The sequence below is a fragment of the Onychostoma macrolepis genome, chromosome 18 (assembly GCF_012432095.1).
Source record: "Onychostoma macrolepis isolate SWU-2019 chromosome 18, ASM1243209v1, whole genome shotgun sequence".
NCBI lineage: Eukaryota > Metazoa > Chordata > Actinopteri > Cypriniformes > Cyprinidae > Onychostoma > Onychostoma macrolepis.
This window is the reverse complement of record NC_081172.1, coordinates 9,164,526-9,192,018: the sequence shown is the minus strand read 5'-3', so window position 1 is coordinate 9,192,018 and position 27,493 is coordinate 9,164,526. Positions and strand designations below refer to the sequence as shown.

Genomic DNA, 27,493 nt, shown 5'->3' with positions numbered 1-27,493 from the left:
AAAATGAGCATTCAAACAACACTGAAAAGCAAATACAAGTAGCAATAACAAATAACGGAGTTTGAATGTTCTCCATTATTAAGTCCCCCAAAAACCCCACCTGTGTGCCAGGCATATAAATATGAATGTAAATGTAAATCTAAGAGGATATGACTCTGCCCAAATCTGACTTTTAAGAAGGCAGCAAGAGAAGACAATGTGAATGGAGGAAAAAGATGTTTCCCTGCCACCACAAGTGTTTGGAAGCTTTGACAGGCACATCTCACACAGGCTGACAGCTCTGTCAATAGCCCCAGGATGGCAGATCTGATTGACAGCTAGCAGGTGGTGGCTGAATGGAGTTGTCAGGGCAACTGTCAATCAGCAACATTGCCATGGAAACAAGGGAGGTAACACAGCTGCCCGTGGTGATCTATTGTTTTACCAGTCAAACACATGCATAGTGGAACACTTTCATTGCATATGTCCAAAATGAATGTAATTGCTTAACAATTTCCTCGCAGAGATTTGAAATAGGCTGTAAAATTAGACCAAGATAGAAAACATGCTTAGTAATACAAGGAACAAGGATCCATCGCAAGCATAAAATAAAAAAACAAAAAAACATCTCCCTCTTTTCAGCTTCATGCATACTGCTGCTAATTGCACCCAAGCAAAATCCAGGGCAGGTTTGTCATTTGAGTTTAAATTGATACTCCCCATCTGGCACCATTAGATGTGTTAACTACACAACTAATTGGTGTGTAATTGCCTTTAATAACTGTTGCTTTGAGATGAGTATCAGATGTTTCAATTATGGGGTGAAATGGCCACTCTGAGGCACTATGGTTTGGTATAGCTGAGTCTAATGATGACACATCCAGACTGAACTCAGTGGCTTCGGAGAGACTCTGACCCATAAATCAGTGGATCAGCATGAAAGACCAGCTGGACGTTATAGAGCCTATGGGCCCAGAAGCGATTATTAGTGCGATCCTTATCAGTGACAGTTTCAGTAACACAGATACCCCAAGCCCTTGAGACAGTGGCATAAAATAGAAGGCACCACAGTGACTCTACATTTATTATTTACTGACACACAAAATAATCTGAAAACACTGGCTCATGAATGAGAATTAAAGTAGTTCTTCCTAAAATGAACATTTTATCATCATTTACTCAACCTAATGTTGATCCAAACTTGTTCGACTGCATATCCTCTGTGGAACACAAAATGAGATGAGTAGTTGAATGTTCATGTTTCTCTTTTCAGTAAAATGGATGTGAATGGTGAACAGCAGTTGTTAAAAATGATTAGTGACAAGCTTTGTGTCCGACAGAAGAAAAAAAATCATACAGGCTAGGAACATCATGAGGGTGAGTAAATAGGTCTTGGTCAAGAGTAGCACCTCAAGGTCTATGGTGAGAGACCTTAAAGGGATAGTTTACTCAAAAATGAAAATTCTGTCATTAATTACTCACCCTCATGTAGTTCCAAATCTGTAAGACCTCACTCATCTTTGTAATGCAAATTAAGCTAATTTTTGATGAAATCCGAGAGTTTTCTGACCTTGCACAGACAGCAACGTAACTGGTTCAATCTTAATTTTACGATGCTGTGAGAATACTTTTTGTGCGCAAAGAAAACAAAAATAATGACTTTATTCAACAATTCTTTAGTCATTTAAGACTAATATTGATACAAGATGTTCATTTTGCCAATTTCACACAGAAACAGTCTTTCATTTATTCTGGACTTGTCATTATACTGAACAACTCTGGAAAAATATTAGCTCATTTATTAATGATAATATCCAGCAAGAAGTATCCATAACTTTCAGACATTATTTTAGGACATTATGAATCTGACTCCACTAAAAGCAATGCTTGTTTCATTGTAAATTTAGCAAAAAAGTTGAAATATTAAGAGAATTGCCTTTAAAGTTGTCCAAATGAAGTCCTTAGCAATGCATATTACTAATCAAAATTTAAGTTTTATATATTTACAGTAGGAAATTTACTAAATATCTTCATGGAACATGATCTTTACTTAATGTCCTAATGATTTTTGGCATAAAAGAAAAATGGATCATTTTGAGCCATACAATGTATTTTTGGCTATTGCTACAAATATACCCCAGCGACTTAAGACTGGTTTTGTGGTCCTGGGTCACATTTTATTGTAAACAAATAAGAAAGCAAGTAGAACGATTTAAATTTGCAATTACTTTAATTTTCATACTGTAATTGATGGTTAAATGACATATGTCAACTCTGTATTCTTTTCTTGCATTAATAAAAAAACAATAAAAAATGCTGCTGGTGTAGAACAAGCATGCACTGCGCCATATTTACGTGCAGAGGAATGTACACTCATGCTTCATAGTACTCTTATGATATTGGTGGAACACGTGATTTGGAGGAGAAGAATTGTTGAATAAAGTCATTATTTTTATTTTCTTTGAGCACAAAAAGTATTCTCGTAGCTTTGTAATATTTCAGTTGAACCACTGATGTCATGGACCTGGGAACATTTCAATAACATTGCTGTCTATGCACGGTCAGAAAGCTCTCGGATTTCATCAAATATATCTTAATTTATGTTGCGAAGATGAACAGGTCTTACGGGTTTGGAATGACATGAGGGTGAGTAATTAATAACAGAATTTTCATTTTAGGGTGAACTATCCCTTTAATACCAGCTATTTCTGTGTGAAAATCTCTTATGACTTTCACAGCAGCCCTGGTAAATAACATAAGAAATCAACTCCTAGCCATTTGAAGCATGAAGATCATGCTTGAAAAAAATTTGATTTGAGTTGATCATTCAGTCGTTCTAGACAGAAATTAATTGAATGGACTAAGCTGCGTTCAGCCCAGCTGCTGACTCAGAACCTGTCCACATCCAAATGTCAATGTGCTGATGGATAATTCTGCAGTCAAATACAAGTGACTGATACCGGTGCAAACAAAGGCACTGATGGAGGCAGTCCTCCTCAGAAGTACTCAATTCTTGCCTTTAAATGCCAGAAGTAATAATGGAGCACTCTGAGTCATCTTGTTTTTGGATTATTCTTACCCACTGTTTCCAAGAAGGCTGAACTGCTTTTACTGACTGCCACATTGCAAATAACTGTAGATATGTGCCTGGGATTAATGTGACATATCGCATCATTCAACACAAATATATAATCTAACATGGCCTTCAATTAAGTTAACAACTCAAAGGCACCCTGCAATATGTATGTAGGCCCAAAAATTATATTGAAAATAATTTAATCATTCAAAATTTTATAAACCTATTTTATTACATTACATGCTTATGTAAAAACACCAAATCTGACAAGCCTAAAAATAATAACATTTGCTTAACATTTGGAGCCCTAGATTCTGCTTTTTTTTTTATAGGCAGCAGCTGGTTTTTGCATTGGTTTGTAAAAAAAGTAAAAGGCTTTAGCGCCCTCTAATGGCTCTGATTGAACAACACCACGATGACAAAGGAATCGCCTCATCGCTAGAACCATGACTTGTTTCCTGCTCAGAAATTAATGCACAAATTTACATCCTGTGTAGAACTGAACCCAAACGACAAAAGTCATAACCATTTAAAACACTTGTACAGTCAAAATCATTTATTCTTTTTTTCCTTTTCAGTTACATCAACATTTTCCCAGATTTCACAAAAAAAGCTGATGTACAAAGCCAAAACTCTGTAAACAATACAAAACAAGATACAAAACGAGATAAGGGAGAGTCAGAGACGAAGTGCAGAAGGGATAAAAATTTTTTTTTTTTAAGCTGACAGAAATTGGCAGCTATTTCATGACCAACATAGGTCAAAGTTGCACATAAATGTCTTGAATTAACAAATTGATAAAGCATTTTCCAAAGACCAGATCACAACAATGACAGTAGTCATGATGTCGCTAACACTACTATTTTGTTTGTTTTGAAAACATTTTAGCATTTAAATTTTTCCATTCTATTTTTAACTATTATTTATCTAAACTAATACACACAAAAGTTACCAACATGTGCAACTTCTTCATAATTTAAAGGGATAGCTCACACAAAAGAGAAAATTCTGTCATCATTTAATCAACCTCATGACAATTCAAACCTGTATGTCTTTCTTCTGTGTGACAACAATTTCTAACTTCCTTCAAAATAGCTTCCTTTGTGTTCCAAAAAAGAAAAGAGACGAAAAGCGGTGAGGTGAGTAAATGACAGTTTTTTACATTTTCTGGTGAACTATCCTTTTAAACAAACCATCTGGCATTTTAAAAAAGCATACTTTAGGGAAATAATTTATAATCTCTATTAATTACTTAAAGAGGAAATAAAATGTTGAGGGTGCATGGCATGTCCCCCCAAAAAAAGGAAAGACAGACAGATGACAGTATAGCATGGAGGACAGAGGAAGAAGACAGCTAGTGAGAAAGTCAGTCAATAAGTGTTACTGTTAATTCAGAAGTTGTGTGCTGATGAGATGAACTCTCATTTCTGATGTAACCGTGTAGCTTTAAACTTGGACATCCTCTTGGGTGGCTCTTGAGGAGCTTCGGGGCCCACCTCCTCCAGCTTCCTCTCAGGAATTGTGGGTAAGGCAGGAGCAGCGATGGTCAGGTGTGGGATGGAGCAAGGCAGGGGATCCTTTTCAATCACTGTGCCTGTAAAAGCCTAAAACACAAAAGAAATTTAAATATTTACATTTAGTCACTTAGCAGATGGATTTATCCAAAGCGACTTACAAGTGAGGATATTTAATGAGAATATTGTTATAATATTGACAAAAAATATTACATTTAATATAAATTCTGGACTGAGAAGGAAATAAAAATACTTTCGGTCCCACTTTATACAGGTGCATCTCAAATTAGAATGTTGTATTTATTTCAGTAATTCAACTCAAATTGTGAAACTTGTGTATTAAATAAATTCAATGCACACAGACTGAAGTAGTTTAAGCCTTTGGTTCTTTTAATTGTGATGATTTAGGCTCACATTTAACAAAAACCCACCAATTCACTATCTCAACAAATTAGAATACTTCATAAGACCAATAAAAAAAACATTTTTAGTGAATTGCTGGCCTTCTGGAAAGTATGTTCATTTACTGTATATGTACTCAATACTTGGTAGGGGCTCCTTTTGCTTTAATTACTGCCTGAATTCAGCGTGGCATGAAGGTGATCAGTTTGTGGCACTGCTGAGGTGGTATGGAAGCCCAGGTTTCTTTGACAGTGGCCTTCAGCTCATCTGCATTTTTGGTCTCTTGTTTCTCATTTTCCTCTTGATAGATTCTCTATGGGGTTCAGGTCTGGTGAGTTTTCTGGCCAGTCATGCACACCAACACCATGGTCATTTAACCAACTTTTGGTGCTTTTGGCAGTGTGGGCAGGTGCCAAATCCTGCTGGAAAATGAAATCAGCATCTTTAAAAAGCTGGTCAGCAGAAGGAAGCATGAAGTGCTGCAAAATTTCTTGGTAAACGGGTGCAGTGACTTTGGTTTTCAAAAAACACAATGGACCAACACCAGCAGATGACATTGCACCCCAAATCATCAGAGACTGTGGAAACTTAACACTGGACTTCAAGCAACTTGGGCTATGAGCTTCTCCACCCTTCCTCCAGACTCTAGGACCTTGGTTTCCAAATGAAAGACAAAACTTGCTCTCATCTGAAAAGAGGACTTTGGACCACTGGGCAACAGTCCAGTTCTTCTTCTCCTTAGCCCAGGTAAGACGCCTCTGACGTTGTCTGTGGTTTAGGAGTGGCTTAACAAGAGGAATACAACAACTGTAGCCAAATTCCTTGACACGTCTGTGTGTGGTGGCTCTTGATGCCTTGACCCCAGCCTCAGTCCATTCCTTGTGAAGTTCACCCAAATTATTGAATCGATTTTGCTTGACAATCCTCATAAGGATGCGGTTCTCTCGTTTGGTTGTGCATCTTTTTCTTCCACACTTTTTCCTTCCACTCAACTTTCTGTTGACATGCTTGGATACAGCACTCTGTGAACAGCCAGCTTCTTTGGCAATGAATGTTTGTGGCTTACCCTCCTTGTGAAGGGTGTCGATGACTGTCTTCTGGACAACTGTCAGATCAGCAGTCTTCCCCATGATTGTGTAGCCTAGTGAACCAAACTGAGAGACCATTTTGAAGGCTCAGGAAACCTTTGCAGGTGTTTTGAGTTGATTAGCTGATTGGCATGTCACCATATTCTAAGGCTGTATCTGAAATCGCCCCTATATCCCTCAAATAGGGCACTATTTGAGTGAACAGCCATTTTTAGTGGTGTCCGAAACCATAGTGGACGTTCTCGAGTGCACTCATTCAATCCCACAATGCACAGAAAAAACGAGTGTACAACCGATGTACACTCAACGGCTAGAGATAACCCATAATGCACTGTGAGAGTCGCGAGCCAAATGAATTCCCGCGTCTCGCCAGAAGATGGCACCCGCAGCTGAATCATCCATTCATTTTAAAAGCGCTCGTCCATGGCATAATACAACACAGGTACAAAGTCATTGTAAATTGATTATTAAATTGTTTAACTATGGTTTACACATAATTTCCATGACAGAGTTCAAGATAAATCCTTTAATCTTACTACTGGAGCTGCCCATTTCAAATGATTATTAAACTAAGCAAAGTGGCAGTCCTTTCGGTGCACTCGGTGTCCGAATTCAATTCAATTCGATTCAATTCAGCTTTATTAGCATGACTGTGTAGCACAATGTTGCCAAAGCATTAACATATATATATATATATATATATATATATATATATATATATATATATATATATATATATATATATATATATATAAATAACAACAACATAAAAACAACATAAATAATAATAAATAAAATCCATCTAAATAAATGAAAAGATAAAATAAGTCAGTTTCAAGTTAATCACGTTTAACATCTAACATTGTGAATGGTTAATACATATTTAGCAGCGAGTGCAGCTGTGTTATCTTCTCCAAGTAAGAAGGGCATTTTCTCAGTATCACTAAGTTCAGTAAATTATATTTAGGACACATCAGCAGAAAGTGTTTCTCGTTCTCTATTTGCTGTAGATCACAGTGTCTACAGATCCTCTGCTCTTGCTCTGTCCATGTTTGTCTATGTCTTCCTCTCTCTATTTCTAAATCATGGTTACTTAATCTGTATTTGGAGAGGATTTCTTTCTTTAAATGGTTTAATCAATAAATAATTGGCAAATTTAGTGGTTCTGTTTAGGGTTGAGTAGCATTGGAGTTTATTTTGAAGGTCAAAGTGTATTTTTAGAGATTCATCATGAGTGTCTTCCAGATTTTTGCCAATTTCTTTAATAATGGCTTTGGGGTTGTAGCTGTAGTCGGTGAGGAGCTGGGTTTTATGGACTAGCTGAAGAGCGAGCGTGTTTAGAGGATGAGATTCTGCTGAGGTTTCATTGGCGAGGAGGGCTTTATATCTGACTCAGGGGTTAAAGCAAAAAAAAATCCTGAGCCTGAACTTTTTCCCGGGGGCGGGGGGAGGGGGCAGCACATGCAAAGCATGCAATGACTGTTGCAACTTAAACATTTGAAATGATACTATGGCAAAGTTATGGCTTTCCTTATTGGAACTGATTTTTTTTCATGAATATATGGTTGACCAGAAGAATGAAAGCTATATCATACACTTGGAAAATTATGAGCTATATCACCGCTTATCAACACTAGGGGTGTGACAATACACTTAGATCACGAGATAAGACAAAATACATATAATTGGTCCACTAGAACAAGACAATTTTAATCCTATTTTTAAGAAAGTTTCAATGACCAAATATTTGTCTTTTAATAACAAAAAGTAAAAATACAGTTTTATTTTGAAATATTTTAAATATTTGTAACTAATGATTATTTTGGTAATCAAGTAATCTACTGATTATTTTGACAATTGAGTAAACTGATATTTTTATTAACACAAACAGACCTAAGTGAATACCAGGCTGTAGTATGATTATTTAGATGTAAACTAACGTTGAGGCAATAACAATTGGCTCAAATAAAATATCAAAACCAAGTAATTACATGGTTATTACATGGTTTTTTTAACACCGTTAAAATACATAATGTAATATGCCTATACATAATATGAACATAACCAATTTAAGTAAATTATGTATTATAACAAATACCAGCAGAGGGCGACAACGGCCTGGTGACGTTTCGCTTTACAGCGTGATTAAACGATGTTTTAATCCAATACATTTTAATATTTGGCCAAATGCAGAAACGTTTATACTTTTATACAGAAATCGCGATGTACAACATGGCATTTAGACATAGGTTGACTTATTCTCCTTTGTTGGCAAAGGCTTATAAATGATTTACATTACAAATCTAGTAAGATAATGCACATTGTTTTCCCAGATGAACTTTAAGCAATTCTCACAGCATATACAGAGGAAGAGTTTAGCCCCTTTCACACATACAGTCTTTACTGGTAAATTACCATTAGATCATAAGTGAACAGGACCTTTTCAAAAAGCCCGGTAAATTTGTTCTGGCAATCATATTGTTCTTATGGAGATGACATGATTACTCTGAGCTGTTTACAAAGCTCCGCTGCTTTTTAATTAGTTTTTCCATGTAAATATGCGCTAGATGGACTTTGACCATCGCGCCTCGCAGCTTTTTGTCTCGCTTCTCCATTCATCAGGGCTGCGACTCTGCCTACTATTATGCGCGTCTCGTGTCTATAAGAGCAAAAAATTCTGATTGGCTAGTAATGTTAGTTTGGTTGAGAGTGAAAGCTGTGCTCCTCTCATACCACTGGTAGGCGAACTCATGAACTCCACAGTGATATCAACAAGTTTTTTTTAAATTTAGGATTTTTTTTTTTTTTTTTCACAGCCAAACGCTGCACGCCGGAGATCCGGCACGGTGCCGGAGAACTTTAAGCCCTGCGGACTGAATCAGGATCAGATCGATGGAGGTGATGCCAGAACTGAACACATCTCTTCTGGATCTCAATCTTCAGTGGGTATAAGCCTAATTCAGCTCTGCAGGCATCATTGGACGTACCTCTCTGGACCCCTAAAATGTTTTTGATAATTTCTAGTTGTAGTTTTTCTATTCATGTTTTATCCCAATTTTTAAAAAAATTATTATTGGTCCCCAAATTTCACTCCCATACAGTAGAATTTGTTTAATGATTGCGTGATATAATTTGATCCATGTTTTAATTGGTAGTTTTAATTGGCCAAACCGTGATTTGATGGCATAAAATGCCCTCCGGGCCTTCTCATTCAAGGCCTTCACAGCCAGACCGAAGCCCCCTGATGCAGAGATCTCGATGCCCAGGTGTAGCTGATGCTGTGCTCGAGGACTTTTCCTCCGTAACTGAACTGGTCCGAATTCACTCACTCGTTTTCATTCACTCCTTCAAGTGAACTGTATGAGTGGACTAACGTAGGGATTAGTGGATGAGGGTATAGGGGGCGATTTCGGATACAGCCCTATTTGTTGAGATAGTGAATTGGTGGGTTTTTGTTAAACATGAGCCAAAATCATCACAATTAAAAGAACCAAAGACTTAACCCCTTAACTGTCACTCACAGTTTTGAACATAGACATTAAAGTTCATTAAATTTTTATAATTCATGTATGAAAACATTCTGTAACATGATTTTGATGTACCATTTCCATGGTAATGCAATGTCTGATTTTAAAATGGGTTTCAAAGGATGAATTTTGAGATTTTAAGTTCTCAACTGATATATAATTTCTTATGATTTCTAAAGCGTGATAGAGAAAAAGGCACCTATGAAGACTTTCTGTGACAAAGGTCAAAACTCCTGTTATGATGTAGATTTTTCAGGTGTACTCTCGTCATAAATTAATCTATTACTTTTCCTACATAGATATTTTACCACTTTTTTTGTTATAAAATTATTTAGGAGTCGTAGACCTTTCCAACGATATATAGTTTGTCATGATTAGATTAGGATTTAATTGTTTAGTTGATTTAATTAGGCGTCCCACAGAGGGGACGGGTGACAGTTAAACTACTTCAGTCTGTGTGCATTGAATTTATTTAATACACGAGTTTCACATTTTGAGTTGAATTACTGAAATAAATGAACTTTTCCACGACATTCTAATTTATTGAGATGCACCTGTATTAGGTGGCCTTAACCAACTATGTACTTACATCAAAAATTAAGTACAATGTACTTATTGTGTTCATACTGTATTGCAAAACACTATTGCTGCTATTGAGGTGGGATACGGGTGAGGTTAGGGACAGGTTTGGTGGTATGGGTAGGTTTAAGGGTGGGTTAAGGTGTAAGGGATGGGTCAACACTGTAATTATAAATGTAATTACAGAAATCAATTACAGATGTAATTACATGCAGGTATCTTTTTTTTTTTTTTAGTGCATTGTATCAAATGATTAATTTAAATGTAAGTGCCTAGTAGTTAAGGCCACTTAATATAAAGTCAAGTACTTTCTCTGTCACAAGATAGTTTTTGAAGAAAATGTGTTTTTTAAAATCACATTGCACTACAGGTTGAATAAATCATTCACAATAAGATCATTAACATACAATTATAATATAGATTTGGGTGAATTTCCATTTCATGTTGACTTTATCAAACATCAACTAGTCTTCTGTACCTCAAAGCGTCCGTTAGTGCGGGGGCTCATTCCAGTGGGGCTTTCCTCCTCTGTAATGCCATCGCTGGTATCACTGTGTGTGGCGTCATCATGGCTCCACGAGCGTCCAAAAACAGCACGGCGCTCTTCGAAATCAGCTGTGCTGCTCTCGCTGGTGTCACTGCACACGCTGTTCTCGCGGCTGCGGGACTTCAAAATGGACTTGCGTGGTATTGGCTCTCCATTCACCAAGTCCACAAACACCCTACAAACAAACACTGAAACTGACTGAACCAATAAAGACAGACAAGCAGCGTAATACATCAATAAAAGTAGATGAATGATGTTTCCCATTAGGCTTTTACCTATAAATGTCTGCTGGGCTTGTGATCTTGTAACATTCATGAGGAGAATGGCCGTTGCTTTTGCCACTTTTCTTTTTTCGCTTGGCTTGCGCCTTTTGTTCATTTCTTTCGCTGAATTTTAGAGTGGTGTTCTTGCCTGTATTTATCCTGACCTTCACAGGGAAGAGGGAAGATGGAAAGAAAAAATTATGCAAAACTTTTTATTTTCAAGACAGACAGGACAAAGTAATTCAATGCAAAAAAATAAAATGTTAATATACACTACTGTTCAAAAGTTTGGGGTCGGTAATTTTTTTGTGTTTTTGAAACAAGCCTCTCAAGTTTACCAAGGCTGATTTAAAAAAAAATAATCAAAAATACAGTAAAAACAGCACTATTGTGAAATATCATTACGATTTAAAATAATTCTACTCTCCTTTCATATATTTAAAAATGTAATTTTTCCCTGTAATAACAACACTGAATTTTCAGCAGTCAGTGTCACATGCTCCATCAGAAATTATTCTATACTGATTTGCTGCTCAAGAAACTTTTATTTTATTTTATTAATGCTGCTTAATATTTTTGTGTGAAATTATACATTTTTTAGGATTCTTTGATGAATGAAAAGATTCAAAAGAGCAGCATTTATTTGAAATAGACATCTTTTGTAACATTAGCTAAAAGGGTTTTGTAGCACTTGACTAACCTTTTTGAATTCTGCAGTATGAGAAAAATAGATAGTTGGAAGACCATTGCCTGCTTCCTCATCACAATCTTCCTCCTCCTCATCCTCAGGGTGCGAGCCATTAGTGCCGTTCATCTGACTTGTGATAGATGACGGTACCCAGCCATTTTCGTTCTGATGGCCATTAACCTGGACACTGCTGCCACCATCTGCTTCCTTCTCTTCCTCTGAGGAGGAAGTGGTGTCTTCTCCATTAGTGTCTGTGCTGTCCAATCTAGTATAACAGGGGAAAAATAGACCAAATCTATAGCATACTATTAAAAAGTTTGTGCAACAGCTACTTTTTCTGTATGTTTAACTGCATTTTCAATTTGCCTAGAAATGCATGCATATGTGGTATGACAAACAGGGTTTCTACACTTTTAGATCAATAAATTCCCATGACCTTACTTTGAAATTTGTGATTACCAGATTAGATTACTGGGCATTTCTTTTTTTTTTAATTATATAATTGGGTTATCTGGGGTTGATTTCCATTTTAATGCTATGCACCAATACTTCATTGTTAACACTGGATGAAGTTTGAGGTTGGTAATTTCTTTTTACTGTTTTTGAAAGAAGTCTCTTATGCTCACCAAGGCTGCATTTACTCGATTTAAAAATACAGTGAAACCAGTAAAAGTGTGAAATATTATTATAATTTAAAATAACTGTTTTCTAATTTAACGTATTTTAAAATGTAATTTATTCCCGTCATGAATTATCAGCAGCCATTACGTCAGTCTTCGGTGTCACATGATCCTTCACAAATTAAAAGATAAAAACAGTTGTGCTGCTTAATATTTTTGTGGAAATTCTATATTTTACCGGTATCTCTCATCTTGAAGTTCCTCCTCACGTTCAAGTTCATCAAGTCGAGCCCACAGCTCCTCCTCTGACAGCACCCCTGTTGTTCTCTCTTCATCGCCTTCTTTCTTCTCCTCATCCTCTTCCAGCTCCAACAAATACTCCTGCTTAGGATTAGAGTGGGGTTTGTGGGCCAAACGATGTTTTCCTGTGGAAGAACAATAGGGGGTAAATGATCAACAGAAGACAAAACAACCTGGTACCACGAAAGCTAACCTGAAAAACTAGAATTACCTTTGGCAACTTCTTCCTCATTTATAACCTCTTCTCTAATGTCGACAAAATCTCCAGTATCCTGTTAAAAAAAAAAAAGAGCGGACATGATTGTTTCTTCCAAAGAAGAAAGCATCAGTATAAGCTTTCCATATAATGTCACACAGTAATGAGGTAATGGTTAGGACACTTACACCAGTCAGTTTTTCAATATCATCTGTAAAGTCTGCTCTGTTCTGAAAGTTCTTCATCACTTTCTGCAAGTCATCTAGCGTATTTTTGACATCTGGAAAAATAACACATATATCAGGTCAAGCTGTATGGATTATTCAAAATCGGAAAATATTAGTAGAAACAAATGAACTCACGTTTCTTTCTGTGTTCCACAAGAGCATCAGCTTGTTTGGCAGAACACTTTGCAAACCAGTTATCCCCGAGGAGCACTGTTAACTCATTAGTGTGAACCAGCTTTCCCGGCATGAAAGCCAAGGGTCCAAATGGTACCTATCATGTTAAAAAAAACATCCAAACAATCAGGGCTTAAAGTAATAGTGTCACTTTCATCATTTTTAAATCTGACAAGTAAAGGCCTGCTCACACCAAGAATGATAACTATAATGGCACCACATCAACACGTGCATTATAAGCGCACACTGCAATTATGCTGCCTGTCACTTTAAATGCTCAAGCTCTGATTGGCCGTTAATGTTTTTATTGTTCATCAGCTAGAAAAAATTGCTCAAAGTGATTCAAATGATATTGTTCCTCTATGTCACTATCGTTATAGTTGTGGTATGAACGTTCCTATACTCATAGAATAACAATGATTATTAAAACTTCATGGTTACAGTTATCATCCTTGATGTAAACAGGTCTAAAATGGTGTGAATAATACTCTGATGATAATTTAATATTCTGTTGCTCAGGCATAGAAAATGTTTGTGTATCTAGATTAATTTGGGTGCGTCAGTAATTGAAAAGTGACACAATACCGTAATATCATAAGACAACTTGTCAGGCAAAGTCCTGAGGCGATCTTGAAGAGATTCATAGTCATTTTCCACTTTTTTCCTGACAGTTAGAGAGAGAATGAATCATTTAAAAGGTAATTGTTGGTTTGTTGACATACGAGTTCTATTTTTGTTCTACTTACTGACAATCTTTTTAAAATACTGAAAAGGAATATAACAAAAGCCTGTCAAATCTTGTCATAACCATCAACATCTATACAGCGATTCACAGTATAAATAGCATTTCCATTCCAAATTTAAACCTTCAACAACCAATAAACAACCAATGACAAGCTTACATGCATCAATGAATAGTCACAGCCTGAGAAACACTGACATGATACATTGATAATAACGTTACGCATGTCTGAGATGAGAGATGTTCAATTGCACGAGGACACTTACCAGTGCTCAATTTGACTTCTGCAATCTTTCACCACCTGTTGTGGAAACAGACACAATTTGTCATTTCATAACCACTGAGATTCCCAAAATGCCACAACCAGTGACAATCACTGCTAAACTATCTGTATTTTTCTTGTAATGTGAATTGGCCATTATAGAGAGTGAACAATAGTCCAGAACGTTTCTCATGAGATATTGAGACAAGGTACCCCGTTACACATGTTTATGGCAATTGAAATGTCAAAAAGAGTCTGTAGACTCAACTAAAGAGTACTATTGGACAAAATTAAACCCTTTTTAGGTCCATTAGGATTATTTGCACTCATTCATTTTTATAATAATTCCCTCTATTATACATTGCATACCCTGTATTGTTTTTTGGAACTCCCTTTCATATATATATGTGTGTGCGTATACAGTTGTGGCCAAAATTATATTATTGAGGTGCAATAGGAGCCGGATATGTCCTTTAAGAGACTCACCCACCAATAAAACAACATGAAGCATGTCTACCAGCATGCACAGACATGCATTTTGTTGTTCTCATTTTCTCTCTTCTTAAAGACGTGTTGCTGAGGGCAGTGCAACACAGAACTTTCCAGATCTTCTAAACAAAACTCTTCCAGTCTTGTTGAAATGAAGCAGTACAAATGTATCTTTCATATCTGGCCAGTTGAGGTTTATCCTCCAATGTCAACACAAAGGTAAAAGACGCTGTTTGTTTGCCTTTCACCTACTCATATCACCCAAAATACCATGCAAATATAAATAGGTCAGTTAACCCTTACCTTCACATAGAGTCATTTCACAGCATGTAAACTACCTACTGTAACAGTACTGTAAGCTTCTGCTTGCTGTATGCATTTTGGCAGCGTGGACAACATGTGCTGGAACAAAGACTGTTTTCAAGCTACTGTACATTAATAATTTACTGTTAACATTACTTAGATACATTGCTTATAAATATGTACATGCATTTTATTGCAAAGTATCAGAGACACACATACACCAAGCTAGCCAACAGCAACACGTGATACACAAAGAACTTTCCAGAGAACGAAACGTGTAATACTGCGACTATACTCCAAAAACAACATAAACATACGACAAATGAATCGATGCTGAGGATTAATCACGTGCATGGACATTATGCTTTGATATCTGCAGGAATGCATTGGTGGTATATAAAATAAACGTTACTCTTGACCTTTCTGTGCTCCTCTTTTAACCTCTCAACGCCTTTGGGCAGATCATTATTCCGTTTTACTTTTCCAGTTGCAGCCATTTGGTCATGCAAGGACGCCATCCACAATAAAACAAGGCTTTTTTTTGTTGTTTAAATATCCAAACACTGAGTGCTCAGGGGTTTGAAGTCCTATAGAAATGTTTATGAATGCAATTGGATGTGTTGCACTCAATCTGTCGCCTCGTAGTCATCAATGAAGCAGAACAAGTGGTCCAGTATATCGGGATTGAGACCATTTCACACGTGCATGGTACGATGTCGATGTTATCCCAAAATTTCCGTTTGTTTACAGTCCACCGATGGCCTGCTTCCCCTGCGCCATGTTCATCTAATCACGGATGTAGTACGTACTCTGGATATCGCTCTCCCTACTACAACGATGTAAACACGTGATCGCCTACTGCTCTCATTTAATTTCACTTTCATTTATGAATAACAAATACAAATGTTAAGATAAAATAAATTTCCTAAACTATACATAGACTAAAAATAACTGTCAGCATAGAATTGCATAAATAAGACAACGCCTTCTGTTATCCTCCTGCCATAATGCAACATGAGTAATTACTTATGAGGAAAAAACGTATATATATATATATATATATATATATATATACATATTTCATATATTTTTCATAAAATGTTCTGTTAATGGTAAGATTTGTTTTAATTGAAAACGTAGATCGCTGATTGCCTTTACATGGCCGGAGGAGTGTCCTTTTAACGTACGTGTAAACAATCCTCACGCTGACTGTATATCACGTGACTTTTGAAATAGAAGGAAAAAGGAAGTTGTAAACGTTGAGGAAAAATGTAACTAAAATAAAAGACTTCGATTACATTTTTTGTCAGTGGTGTTTCAGTTTGAACGGTTTCAAGATATGAATGATCTAGGTGTCTCATCTCAGCTGCTTTATAATAGATCACATTATAATTAAATAATTCCCCCGGATATTTTATTTTCACCCGGATACTTTTATTTTAAAGAAAAGACAACGTCGTCGGTGTCAGTAACGTTTTCCGGAATGGTCTGTCCTCACATTGAAATGCTTCTATCTGCTTAAAGACATTTGCAGGTGAAATTCTAATTATTTATTAACATAAGGAATTATTAGAGTGCTGGTGAGTACTGACACTTGCTCATAAAAGTGACTGAGTTCTTTGTTGTTTTATCATGCCATTGGAAAAATATTAATATCAATAAATATATAGAGCTCACATTTGATCATTTATTTCACTCCTTCTATTTAATATAGCTACTTTCTAAAAATGCATTGCTATAAATAAATTTAAATGTGCATTCAGCTTATATAGTGACTAGTGACTTATTCACTAGTTGGCATGCATTACATTATTAATTATTTTGCATTTGGTGACATTTTTCCCCCAGGTGACGAGAGAAGCTTTTCAGTCAGTCATGTTCAGGCACTGCAGGACATTTTCACATTGTGTCTTAAAAAGTCAGACAAATTATGTACTTTCAAAACCAGTTAGGATTCTTTTGCCCTGGTCACCATTCACATGTACCGGATCCCCACGTACTCATTCTACCAATATCAAGATGCGTTCCTACTTACAGTACATGAAAAGGAAAGTCAAAGGTGCACCAGCTCCTCCATACGATCATGTGTGTCAGGTTGGAGATCCTGTGTTACGTTCACGGGCAGCAGCTGTGGAACCCGGAGCCATTCAGGGCCCAGAAGTGCAGAAGGTCATAAAGACCCTGGTCAAGGTGATGAGGAAGCTTGAGTGTGTCGGCCTGAGCGCACCCCAGATTGGTGTTCCTCTACAGATACTAGCCTTGGAGTATCCAAAGAAAATGCTGGAGGACAGCTCAGTCGCTTCTATTGAAGCTCGGGGTCTGGTGGCAGTGCCTCTTATGATTTTTGTAAACCCACAGTTACGTGTACTAGATGGACGCACTGTCATCTTCCAAGAGGCCTGTGAAAGCATCTGTGGGTTTTCAGCATCTGTTCCACGCTATGTGTCTGTAGAAGTCTCAGGTAAAAGTGCAATAAAATGTCAAAAACAAACAAACAAAAAAAATATGACTCAACATGTATTAAATTACTCATACCTTGACTTAAAACCGTTGTGGATTTACTTCCTGATGTTCTTAAAGTATCAAATCAAAACAATGTTTTTCTTCTTTCCAAAGGTCTTAATGAGAAAGCGGAGCCTGTCAGCTGGCAAGCGAGTGGATGGCCGGCCAGAGTATTGCAGCATGAAATGGATCACCTCAATGGAGTGTTATACATTGATCGCATGGACAGTAAAACCTTCATCAATGTAAAATGGGAAGCGTATAATGAATAAAGCTTGCAACCCTACCTTTGGAGCTCAGAGAAAATAGATGTTCTTGTTATTCCTGTTATCTAAAACAAGCATTTAATCACATTTCACACCCAGAAATGACTTCACACATTGGGCATTTACAAGAAAGCTAGATTAGACTTTGCCTTTGCAGATAGCCTATTGAAATAACAACTTCATCTGCAATAGTAGGACATTTTTTGTAATACAGGGTGACTGTATATCCTCTTTTTTTCTAAACTGTTTAGGTTTTGTCTTTGTTTTCATACTTTCTCAAGGTAATAACCGAAAAGTATTCTGAACATTAGCGTGCAGGCATTGTACATAATCGACCAATCATGGCACGTGAGAAGGTGGGATCTGCAGAGAACAGTCACAGCAATGCAAATACAAGCACATATGTACTGTAGAGAGCACAATAGGAGAAGAAAGCCAAAACCTGGGACATTTTAGGCAGTTTAGAATTCCTAGTCAGGACATATAAATATGAGAGTACATATGGTCACTATATGTAATAGTAATATTTAGAATTTGAATTATTTTAAGTACAAGCACACTTCTGTTTTTGGTTTCTTTATTTTTATATTAATTGCATTAGACAATCATAATAACATACATGCACATTGCATTTAATAATTATATGGCAGTATATCACTCTAAACCACAGTGATTGTTTGGAGTTGTTGCTAAGACCCAAAGCCATAATTTTCCAGAACACATCATACCGGTAACTATATCCATCAAATATTGGACTGGCCATCATATAATCTCACCAATAACAGACAGTTATGAGCCATGCTACTGTATGACATATAGATTAGCAAGAGATAGTCAGCTCTACAGTGAACTTTGTTACTTTCCTGTAATATTTGGCTCTTATCATATAAAGACATTGCTGATATCAAAAATCAAAAGTGTGACAGATTGTCATGTTTATATTACCCAGTATTTCAGACTTATTCTGCAATTAGCAAAATAATAACAGGCTTAATTTTGAGATTAAAAAGAGACTTCAACCAGACATGGTCAACACTGACACAGTTGTTTTAAACAGAAGAAGGGCTGAGGAAAGGCTGTCCACACATACACATCATGGTATTTTTATAGCAACACAGTTTGCAATACACGGCACTGCAATATCTGCATAAGGTGCCAAGTTCATCACTGAAGCAACTGATGCAGACTATTCCAACATTTTGTATGTTGTGTTTTTGAGAGCAGTGTCGTTGATCAGGACACCCAGAGAAATGAAATACTTTACAAGTGAGGCATACTGTTTCAGGCAAAGTTTGGTCACCTTTCCAACAATAATCGTGATATAGTATTGGTGTTTCTGAATCACCCGTTTCCTGGGAGTCCTGCTTATAATATGCAGCAGAAAGACATTTGTGCCTCTTCTGAGCATTCACTCTTTCTCCTTTAGGGAGTTGTAATTTTCCTGTTGGCTGCACATTGTGTTTTTGAATTGTGCATTTTTTAATAACATTACAGTTGTGGTCATGGATCAACTGGCAGTCATAGCACACCAAAAATGAATCAGAAGTAGAACCATTCATACAATAATGTGTTTTCAGGGAATCTTTTGAATTTTCCTTGGACAATCTAAGTTGGTCTTGAGTTGAATAAAGCTCATCAGCTTTATATGGGCACAGTGCTAAAGTATGTCCTCTTATTTCGCAGTCTTTATAATGGGAACACATGAAACTGCGAACATCTTGGCACTGTTCACACTCGTATATATAAAACAAATCTGGCTTGATACAGCTGCATATGTCTTTTGCTGCTGCATGTCTTTGGACTTCCCTTTCAGGTTGATCTTCACCATAGCTTTCCACTGGACCTGGACTGTTGAGTGGTCCTCCCTGCCTTGCATCCTCTTTATTTCCCATGTTTGACTTGCTTAGATCAGTCTCTTTTGGTGGCATATAAGAAGCGTGAGGTGGTGAACAAGAAGTGGATGTCATATGAGAGTCATCTGCCTGCCCTGTGTACAGATCCAGCTCAGCTTCCACGCCACCTGCCAGGATGGCGTCTGAAACACTAGAAGCGTCTGACTTTCTCTTGGTGTTCTCTAATGCTACCTGAAGACTGTGGCCTGCCTGCCTCTCCTTGACTAGCTGTAGAACCCACTCCACACCTCTGTCAACAGAGCCCAAAGCTAAACGTAGCAGCTGGCACTCCATCCGGGCAGTGAAGAAACAGCATGCAAGACTGAGTAAAACATCAGCAGGAACTAGTTTGGAGTTCAGCGCCAACTCTTCTTCTTCATTAGGACTTAAAGCACGGTATCCAAGCAAACCAAACAGCTCTTTAGCCTGATGAAGTGTCAGTGCAGGTTTGATCAAATGGGTGAACATGCCTGAAAACATCTTGTGAGAAGAAAGAGACTATTTTAAGGTAGTGAAAACAAACAAAACGTCATTGAGAATGTTAAAAATCGAGCTCTGTAGGTGGAGCACCAGTATTTCCACATACCTTCACCAGTCTGTACTCTCTTCTCCAGGGGTAGATGTAGAGGTTTAATGCTGCGAGCTCCAACACTTCAAAGGCCTTGGAAAGTTTCTCAAGCCCCATTTGGCCACTTTTAGAGGTAAATGCATGGAGAGATTTTTCCATCACTGCCAGAGAATCTAATCCATGTAGATTGTGTATCTTCTGGGAATTGCCATTGCAAAGGAGCATCTCAACTTCCTTACAAAAGCTTTCATCCCTGCATACCAAACTTCGATCCCCCTTCTCAATTCGTCTCTCCAAATTAGTCTGGTACCAATGGATGAGACCATCCGCTGTCTTTTTATGAGCAGAATTCATCCTAGAAGAAACAATATTGTACGTTTATTTATTGACCACCAAATTATAATCATTAAACATGACAATAATCACTTACAAAAGAGATACAAGCAAAGTAAACAAGCAAGTTTCTATTTTGCATTACGTGATTAACGTGGATACTCGAGTAAAGAGAACTAAAACTATATAAAAATGTCATCTAGAGATGATATATCCATATCAAATTCAATTCAATCTGACTAGTAATTGAATATATGTGGAAATTTAGACTATTAAAAACCATCTATAATGCTAACGTTACTTATAAATCAACAAAGTGAAAGTGATCTTCCAAGATCGAAAGCACAGTTCCGTCAGATTATCTAAAACCACCGTCTTACAACATTCTGTAGTTATTAAATATAGATTTTTAGACTTATATTTAATGTATAGCACATTGCTGAACAATAAATAACATAAACTACGCTAAATGTTTAAAGACTGGTGTGTATCTTGTGCCTTTCCCAATCAAAACCACCACCACTGATATTTTCTTCCCAACTGACTAACGTTAATTAAATTTAAATCAACAAAGCTCTTGACACACTAAAGCCGTTCACTTAGACGATAACGAATTAACTAAATAAACTAAATTTTGTTACCTGAACAACGTTCAACGTCCAACACAAACTGCTTCGAAGAACGTCGGTGTTTCCCTGTGGAGAAACTTTTTTGACATCACTTCCGTATTAGGCTCACGTGAAGATTTTTAGGGTTGCAGGGTCGTCAAACTTTATAAACTAATAAGTAAATAAAAATTAAATAAGTAAATATAAGAGTAAAAAAAATAAAATAAAAACGGTGTAAATTTGCATTTTTTTCATATATGAAAAGTATTTCACATCAGTCTTGAGATCCACATTCCTTATTCCAAGTCTAAACAGAGATTTCTCTCATTTTGTGAATAAAATAATTTATATCAATTTATTCGTAGTTTATACAACTCTCTATGTGCAGTTTGCAATGATTACTCCATTTAGTGTATATACCAGTGATAGTTCACAAGAGGGCGCTATAATATATGATAGAAACTGTTGGTAACATCGGTTCTGACCCTGGAATCAAACTTAATTATTAGAACCATTTCAATTGGCAAGATGATATTGAATATATTATATTTACGACAATATAAGGATTATAAAGATAAGGATTTTTTTTTTTTCAGTTCAAAATTTATACATTTCCTGTAAAACAGTTTCTGTGAAAGTGTAATTTATTTGTGATAAAGAATAAAGGAATGCATAATTCGGTGGGCGTGTCACTCCGAAGGGGGCGTGGTATTCTTGCTGCGGTTTGATTTAAAGATCTTGGGCAGCAGGAGACATGAAGCCCATAAAGCATAATCAATCTCAGACGTCTGCACTGCTGCAGCGGTTGTGTGCGCGATGTCAAACGGGGACAGGGTGGTTTTAGCGCTCGGTGGAGCAGGAACTGTCGGCTCCGGGATAGTGAAAGCTCTCCTGGACAGAGGTAAGTGCATATTAAATATTTACACTTAATATATATAATAGTAAGCATTATCTTTATTTTTAAAAATCTGAAATATTATTTATAATTATTTACAGAAACAGTAACTATTCATTATTATTATTATTATTATTAAACAAATGAGAAAACGCCCTCAACTGCCCAGCTCTGATTTTTCTAAACATATTGCTTTGTTTAAAATTAGATTCAGTGCAGTTATGATTAGGAAAATAAATATATATCCACCGCTATTAAATGTTTTTAGGTTAAATTCAGATCTTAATTTTGATTCCGTAATTTAATTCTAAATGCATTAAACTTTTTCTTTCTTTTACTTTAAATGATAAAAATAAATTTCTTTGCATAAATGTATTTTTTGAAAGTTCTGCATTGCATATGTGGTAACTATGCAAACACATATTTAGGTTTCAAGGTTGCGGTGATCTCCAGAGACAGCAGCAAGTTGGAGAAACTCAAGGGGTTTGTTTCGCCTAGCACAAAAAGTAACCTGACCACTTTAGTGGGGAATGTTGGTAAGTATCTTTTGCATGTTTTTTTTTTTTTTTATCTTTGCAACTCCAGACATTTTGAGGTCTCATTGATTTTGGATTGATTGTGACTGATGAAATACTCTCCTAATCTATCAGGCTCAGAAGAAGGAGTAGAGGAGGTGAAACAGGCCTTGCTCAAGTCTGTGGGTAAGATCACAGATGTGGTGTCCTCTCTGGGCTTCAGCTGGTGGCAGGGAGGTCCACCTCACACCCAACCCCTCAAAGAATTGCACTGGGTAAGAGAGAGCAGCTTTTACCCTCGAAACCCTCTACAATATTAATCCCGATATTGTTCCCTTTCAGCGATTCTTATACTTGCTTATATGATGCACAACATTTCCCCATTTCGGGTTCTAACTCAGCTTTCATCCTTGGGTCTGCTTCTCCAAATGATCCATCATCATTTGATTGCTCAAAACTCTTCGTCTCTGATCAACAGGTTATTGAGACTCTGCTTTTCAGCACCTTTGTGTCTTGGAAAGCGTTCTTTCCCCTGGTGAGAGATGATCCTAACTGCACCTACACGTTCATCACAGGTACATCACTATTTTCCTACCAAAACATATATTTAGTTAAAGTTATGTAGTTACATGTGGAAAATAATTGTGAGTGCATATAAATGAGCATTAAAAAATCTACTTGAGTCCGCATTCATCACTCAGCAAATTCAAAACACAAATCAATAAAAAAAAATCAATGGTCAGGTGGTTACATTTTTAGGAACGGCAAACATGGAAACCTTGTATTGCCCAACAGGATTGTTATAGTGGAAAAAGTTTAGTCAGGTTATTAAAATTTTTTAATAAAACAACCAAACAAAAAAAATTAAATAAAGAATAAAAACTTTTGTAACCTGAAGAACATTTATACTCCGTGATGGAACCTTTCCAATTGACATTTTTGAAAAAAAAATTTAAATAGTCGAAAAAAGTTTGTCTGGTTAAGACCTGTGGAAATAAATGGAAGAAAATGGAACAAATATATGTGACCCTGAACCACAAAACCAGTCATAAGGGTCAATTTTTGGAAATTGATATACATCATATGAGAGCTGGATAAATAAGCTTTCCATTGATGTATTTGTTATGATAGGACAATATTTGGCTGAGATACAACTATTTGAAAATCTGGAATCTGAGGGTGCAAAAAAAAATAAATCAAAAAATTCAAAATCAAAATCAAAATATTGAGAAAATTGCCTTTAAAGTTGTCCAGTAAATTTCTTAGCAATGCATATTACTAATCAAAAATTAAGTTTTGATATATTTACGGTAGGAAATTTAGAAAATATCTTCATGGAACATGAGCTTTCCTTAATATCATAATGATTTTTGGCATAAAAGAAAAATCGGTAATTTTGACCCATACAATGTACTGTTGGCTATTGCTACGAATATACCCGTGTGACTTATGACTGGTTTTGTGGTCCAGGGTCACATATTTAGTTATAGTTACTAGTTACTTCTCACAAATAGCAACTGAGTTAGTAACTGAGTTACATCATTAGAAAAGTAACTAATTACCAGGGAAAGTAACTATTGCGTTACTTTAAAAAAAATGTTCAAATGTAAAATAACTTTGGATGCCCCCAATATTAAATATGTTAAATTAATGAAATGGACACTAAAAATAATAAATTATTATTATAAAACATTGTACATTAATCTACACTATTTATCTACTGACACTTAGTATCAGTCAGTCAAGCATTATAATATAATATTATGATCATTTAATATTATATGATGATAGAACTTTAGTAATTAGAATAACCAAGTGAAGGCATATTTGTCATCAATATAAAACGCACTAAGGATTAATGAGCTCCTGGGTTCATGAATATTAATCACGTTGTCTGCGTTCGCTCGCATTGATTTGCTGAAATCAAAACAGGGACGATAATAGGTGAGCGCCAGCCAATGAGATTGTCGTTTGCGCATTAGTTCCGCCCACTACCAGAGAAACCAGCAGTTCTTAAAAGCTGAAGAATTCCAAAGGAACTCCGTTATTTTGACAGGACGTTTACATGTAGCGCGCCAATTCTGCATGTTATGAAAGACTCTCTTGCTCTGTATCTTTCTTTGCGCGTGTATGTGAGAGAAAGCGACGGCGAGTTGTGCGCTTCACACTAGAGTTTATGGTACGTCAAATACAGCTACACTGCGCATCCATTCAGATGAACTGAAAAATTTAATTCTAATAATATAATATAGTAACGTCACATTTTATTGTAAGTAACGGTAACGGCGTCGTAACGGGGGAAACAGTAATTCGTTTGATTACTCGTTACTGAAAAAAATAACGCCGTTATTCCCATCACTGGTCACATATGTACATATGAATATACATATTTTCTGAGAGAGATTTCTATAAGAAACAGATTTAGATGGCAAAACATTTCAAAATAAATTACTAATAATTAGTGCATTATTACACTAACCATTATGCAGGTGGATGTGGCAACAAAAAGTAAATAATTCCCCCTGCTTATCCAGATGTGTTGTGTGTTATACAGGAGGAGCTGGAGAGAAGTTGCTCATGCCGGGCACAGGGTTCCTGACCGTAGGGGCAGCCAGCTCTCTGGCCTTCTGTCAGGTTCTGCGTGAGGAGTACCCAGAGTTGCCATGCAAACTCAACCAGGTGTGTCTCATCAAACTCTCCTCAACACAACGACAAGCTCATGGGGTTATATTCCGGCCATGCCATGCACACTCACTGTAGATGTGCTTAATTAAATGTCAATAAAGTATTTCCTCATATTTGTCTTAATCTTCCATCAGGTGAAAATCAATACGGGTGTGGCGGCCCCAGACCGAATGGCCCCCGGGTACCTGAACCACTTGGATTTAGGGGAAGCCGTGGCTACGCTGATAGAGCGCCGCAACACGTCCCACACCGTCTTCCCCGTGAGCTGTCCTGCTGATCTAAAAACTGTTATCTTGGAGGGCAATCTGTAAGCAAGGCCCATCGGATTTTCCTCTGTATTCACTTTTTCCTGTTAGTATGCGTGTATTGTTTTATTGCATGTCAACAAAACATCTCTGTATTGAAAATCCCCAGCTTTGTCATAGTACAGTCATAGCCTTGAAATGCTCATTGTGCTCAAAACAAATCAATATAATAACCAATGGAATGGCACAGATGCTTTGGAGTGCAGCTGAGCGTAAACGCAGCCCCAGATATGTAAGCTTGACATTGAAGAAGAGAGACACGTGTGAGAACGGATGTAAAAACAAACTTGGTCTTTTCTGCGGTTAGAGAAAGGGAAAAAACATGGCAGGTTGTTGGCACACTTGCAGCCCCGTAGCGTGACTCCCTGCCCTCGTTCACTCAAAACTTATCAGGCTGTTGCTTCCACGGCTCCAATTATTCCCAGCCGTGTGGCCCATAATAAGCGTGTGAAGGGGGCAAGGGGTTTAGATATGGCTGGCCTTCAAACTGGAGGACATTGTTGTCTTTGTCTGCTGTTATCATGATATTTGCATAAACGCTTTAGCGATATGAATGTAAATTTGCTATTAAAAGAATCTGGATTCAGTGAAGAAAGGAAAAGGGGTGAGAAGGCTGTGGTTATGCTTTGCATTAGCTTATTAAAGAGATAGTTTGCTTAAAATGTAACATTTTTCACCTTCATGTCATTCCAAACACGCATGACTTACATTCTTCTGTGGAACAAAAAAGAATATTATTCTTGAAGAAGGAAAACCTTATAGGTTGGGAATGACATGAGGGTGGGCAAACTATCCCTTCAAATCTGAAGTACAGACCAAAAATTCTGTTCACACCACCAAAATATAGTCTCTGTTACTCGGTTTAGTACTTGTCTGAATGAAAACAATTCATGGGCGCATTTATATTGTGTGTCTGAGGAAGTTAAAATAATAATAATAAAAAAAAAGAGAAAATCTCCCAGACTCCTATGTTTCTTTGAAGTATAGTAACCAACGTGACCTGAGCCACAAAGCCTAGGGTGTGATATGACTTCAGTCGCCTGGATTTCATTAAAATCTGGCTTGGAGTACTTATTTCAAAAATAGTTTGGGAATTGAAAAGTTGAAAACAACGGAAAACAAAGTATCCACTTTGGCAACCAATGATGTCCCTTTTCGTGAGACGGTGCACTTTGAGTGCCAAAAAGACATTGTTTCTCATCAATATTTTCAAACTCAGGACTCCTACTTGAAGGGATAGTTCACCACAAAATGAAAACTATCATTATTCACTCTCATGTCATTCCAAACAGCATTTGTTTTTCTGCAGTGGAACGATATTTTGAACAACATGAGGTTGAGTTAATGACAATTTTCATTTTTGGGTGAATTCGTTAAAATTTTACGAACACTGTTAAAAAAAAGAAATCATCAGGGATGCAAAACCTCACAAAAAGTGAGACTGAATAGGTTATGATGAGCAACCAACTGGCTTTTATACGCAATTTTGCACAATTTAATCATCATCCATTTCTGATCAAATTAAATGCATACAGATCAAGGTTTGCAAACTTTCCCTAACCACTCTTGCTGTGTTTTGGTGTTTAACCTCAAGGCTTGTCACAGGTTATTTTGGGTGCCAGCTCCAAAACACAGACAGGAATTGGGGCATTTATGTAGAGGGACAAGACAAGTGGACTGGAAGAGATTTAAAAGGCCGCCCATAGACAAAGTCACACAGTGAAGCCATTAGAGTAATAGTCATCCACACAGAGGGTATTCTAGGACAGAGGTTAAGCCTCCTGATTCAGAGTGGCATGTTTTCTCCTTCGGCCCGGAAACTTTCGGAACAATCCAGCCATCTGCCCATCAGGGAACTCAGCCTCCCTCTGAGCAATCATTTCTCTCAGCGATTTCCTCACCCATCAAATTTTAACCAATCGATTAAAAGGTATTGAAAAGCATGGAA

The 27,493-nt window shown here is 36.9% G+C and overlaps 4 protein-coding genes across 7 annotated transcripts; 2 read left to right on the top strand and 2 right to left on the bottom strand.

The window, feature by feature from the left end:
* Positions 1 to 3,593: 3,593 nt before the first annotated feature.
* uri1 (URI1 prefoldin like chaperone) lies at positions 3,594 to 15,946 on the bottom strand. 3 transcript variants are annotated; one of them, XM_058752018.1, is made up of 11 exons: positions 15,396 to 15,946; positions 14,189 to 14,223; positions 13,766 to 13,844; positions 13,142 to 13,277; positions 12,968 to 13,059; positions 12,795 to 12,855; positions 12,522 to 12,708; positions 11,676 to 11,928; positions 10,988 to 11,139; positions 10,644 to 10,887; positions 3,594 to 4,659 (listed from the first exon to the last, which is right to left on the bottom strand). In XM_058752018.1, the coding sequence occupies exons 1-11, from the start codon at positions 15,492 to 15,494 to the stop codon at positions 4,477 to 4,479; spliced, it is 1,521 nt and encodes a 506-aa protein (XP_058608001.1). In that variant the 5' UTR covers positions 15,495 to 15,946; the 3' UTR covers positions 3,594 to 4,476. The 3 variants fall into 3 exon arrangements, with proteins under 3 accessions (XP_058608001.1, XP_058608003.1, XP_058608002.1); XM_058752020.1 differs by having other exon boundaries at positions 14,671 to 15,945; XM_058752019.1 differs by having other exon boundaries at positions 14,675 to 15,945.
* Positions 15,947 to 16,297: 351 nt separating this feature from the next.
* Positions 16,298 to 17,882, top strand: pdf (peptide deformylase, mitochondrial). 2 transcript variants are annotated; one of them, XM_058751808.1, is made up of 3 exons: positions 16,298 to 16,556; positions 16,825 to 17,437; positions 17,593 to 17,882. In XM_058751808.1, exons 2-3 carry the CDS (start codon positions 16,852 to 16,854, stop codon positions 17,748 to 17,750), a joined length of 744 nt encoding a protein of 247 aa, XP_058607791.1. In that variant the 5' UTR covers positions 16,298 to 16,556; positions 16,825 to 16,851; the 3' UTR covers positions 17,751 to 17,882. The 2 variants fall into 2 exon arrangements, with proteins under 2 accessions (XP_058607791.1, XP_058607790.1); XM_058751807.1 differs by having other exon boundaries at positions 16,299 to 16,510.
* A 422-nt stretch (positions 17,883 to 18,304) lies between these two features.
* Positions 18,305 to 21,270, bottom strand: spata2l (spermatogenesis associated 2-like). Its single transcript, XM_058751517.1, has 3 exons — positions 21,179 to 21,270; positions 20,223 to 20,559; positions 18,305 to 20,116 (listed from the first exon to the last, which is right to left on the bottom strand). The coding sequence occupies exons 2-3, from the start codon at positions 20,556 to 20,558 to the stop codon at positions 18,794 to 18,796; spliced, it is 1,659 nt and encodes a 552-aa protein (XP_058607500.1). The 5' UTR covers position 20,559; positions 21,179 to 21,270; the 3' UTR covers positions 18,305 to 18,793.
* A 629-nt stretch (positions 21,271 to 21,899) lies between these two features.
* On the top strand, positions 21,900 to 26,501 carry si:dkey-238o13.4 (uncharacterized protein LOC560780 homolog). The gene is made up of 6 exons (XM_058751835.1): positions 21,900 to 22,046; positions 22,469 to 22,576; positions 22,691 to 22,830; positions 23,034 to 23,130; positions 25,110 to 25,234; positions 25,375 to 26,501. Exons 1-6 carry the CDS (start codon positions 21,962 to 21,964, stop codon positions 25,549 to 25,551), a joined length of 732 nt encoding a protein of 243 aa, XP_058607818.1. The 5' UTR covers positions 21,900 to 21,961; the 3' UTR covers positions 25,552 to 26,501.
* The last annotated feature ends 992 nt before the right edge of the window (positions 26,502 to 27,493 follow it).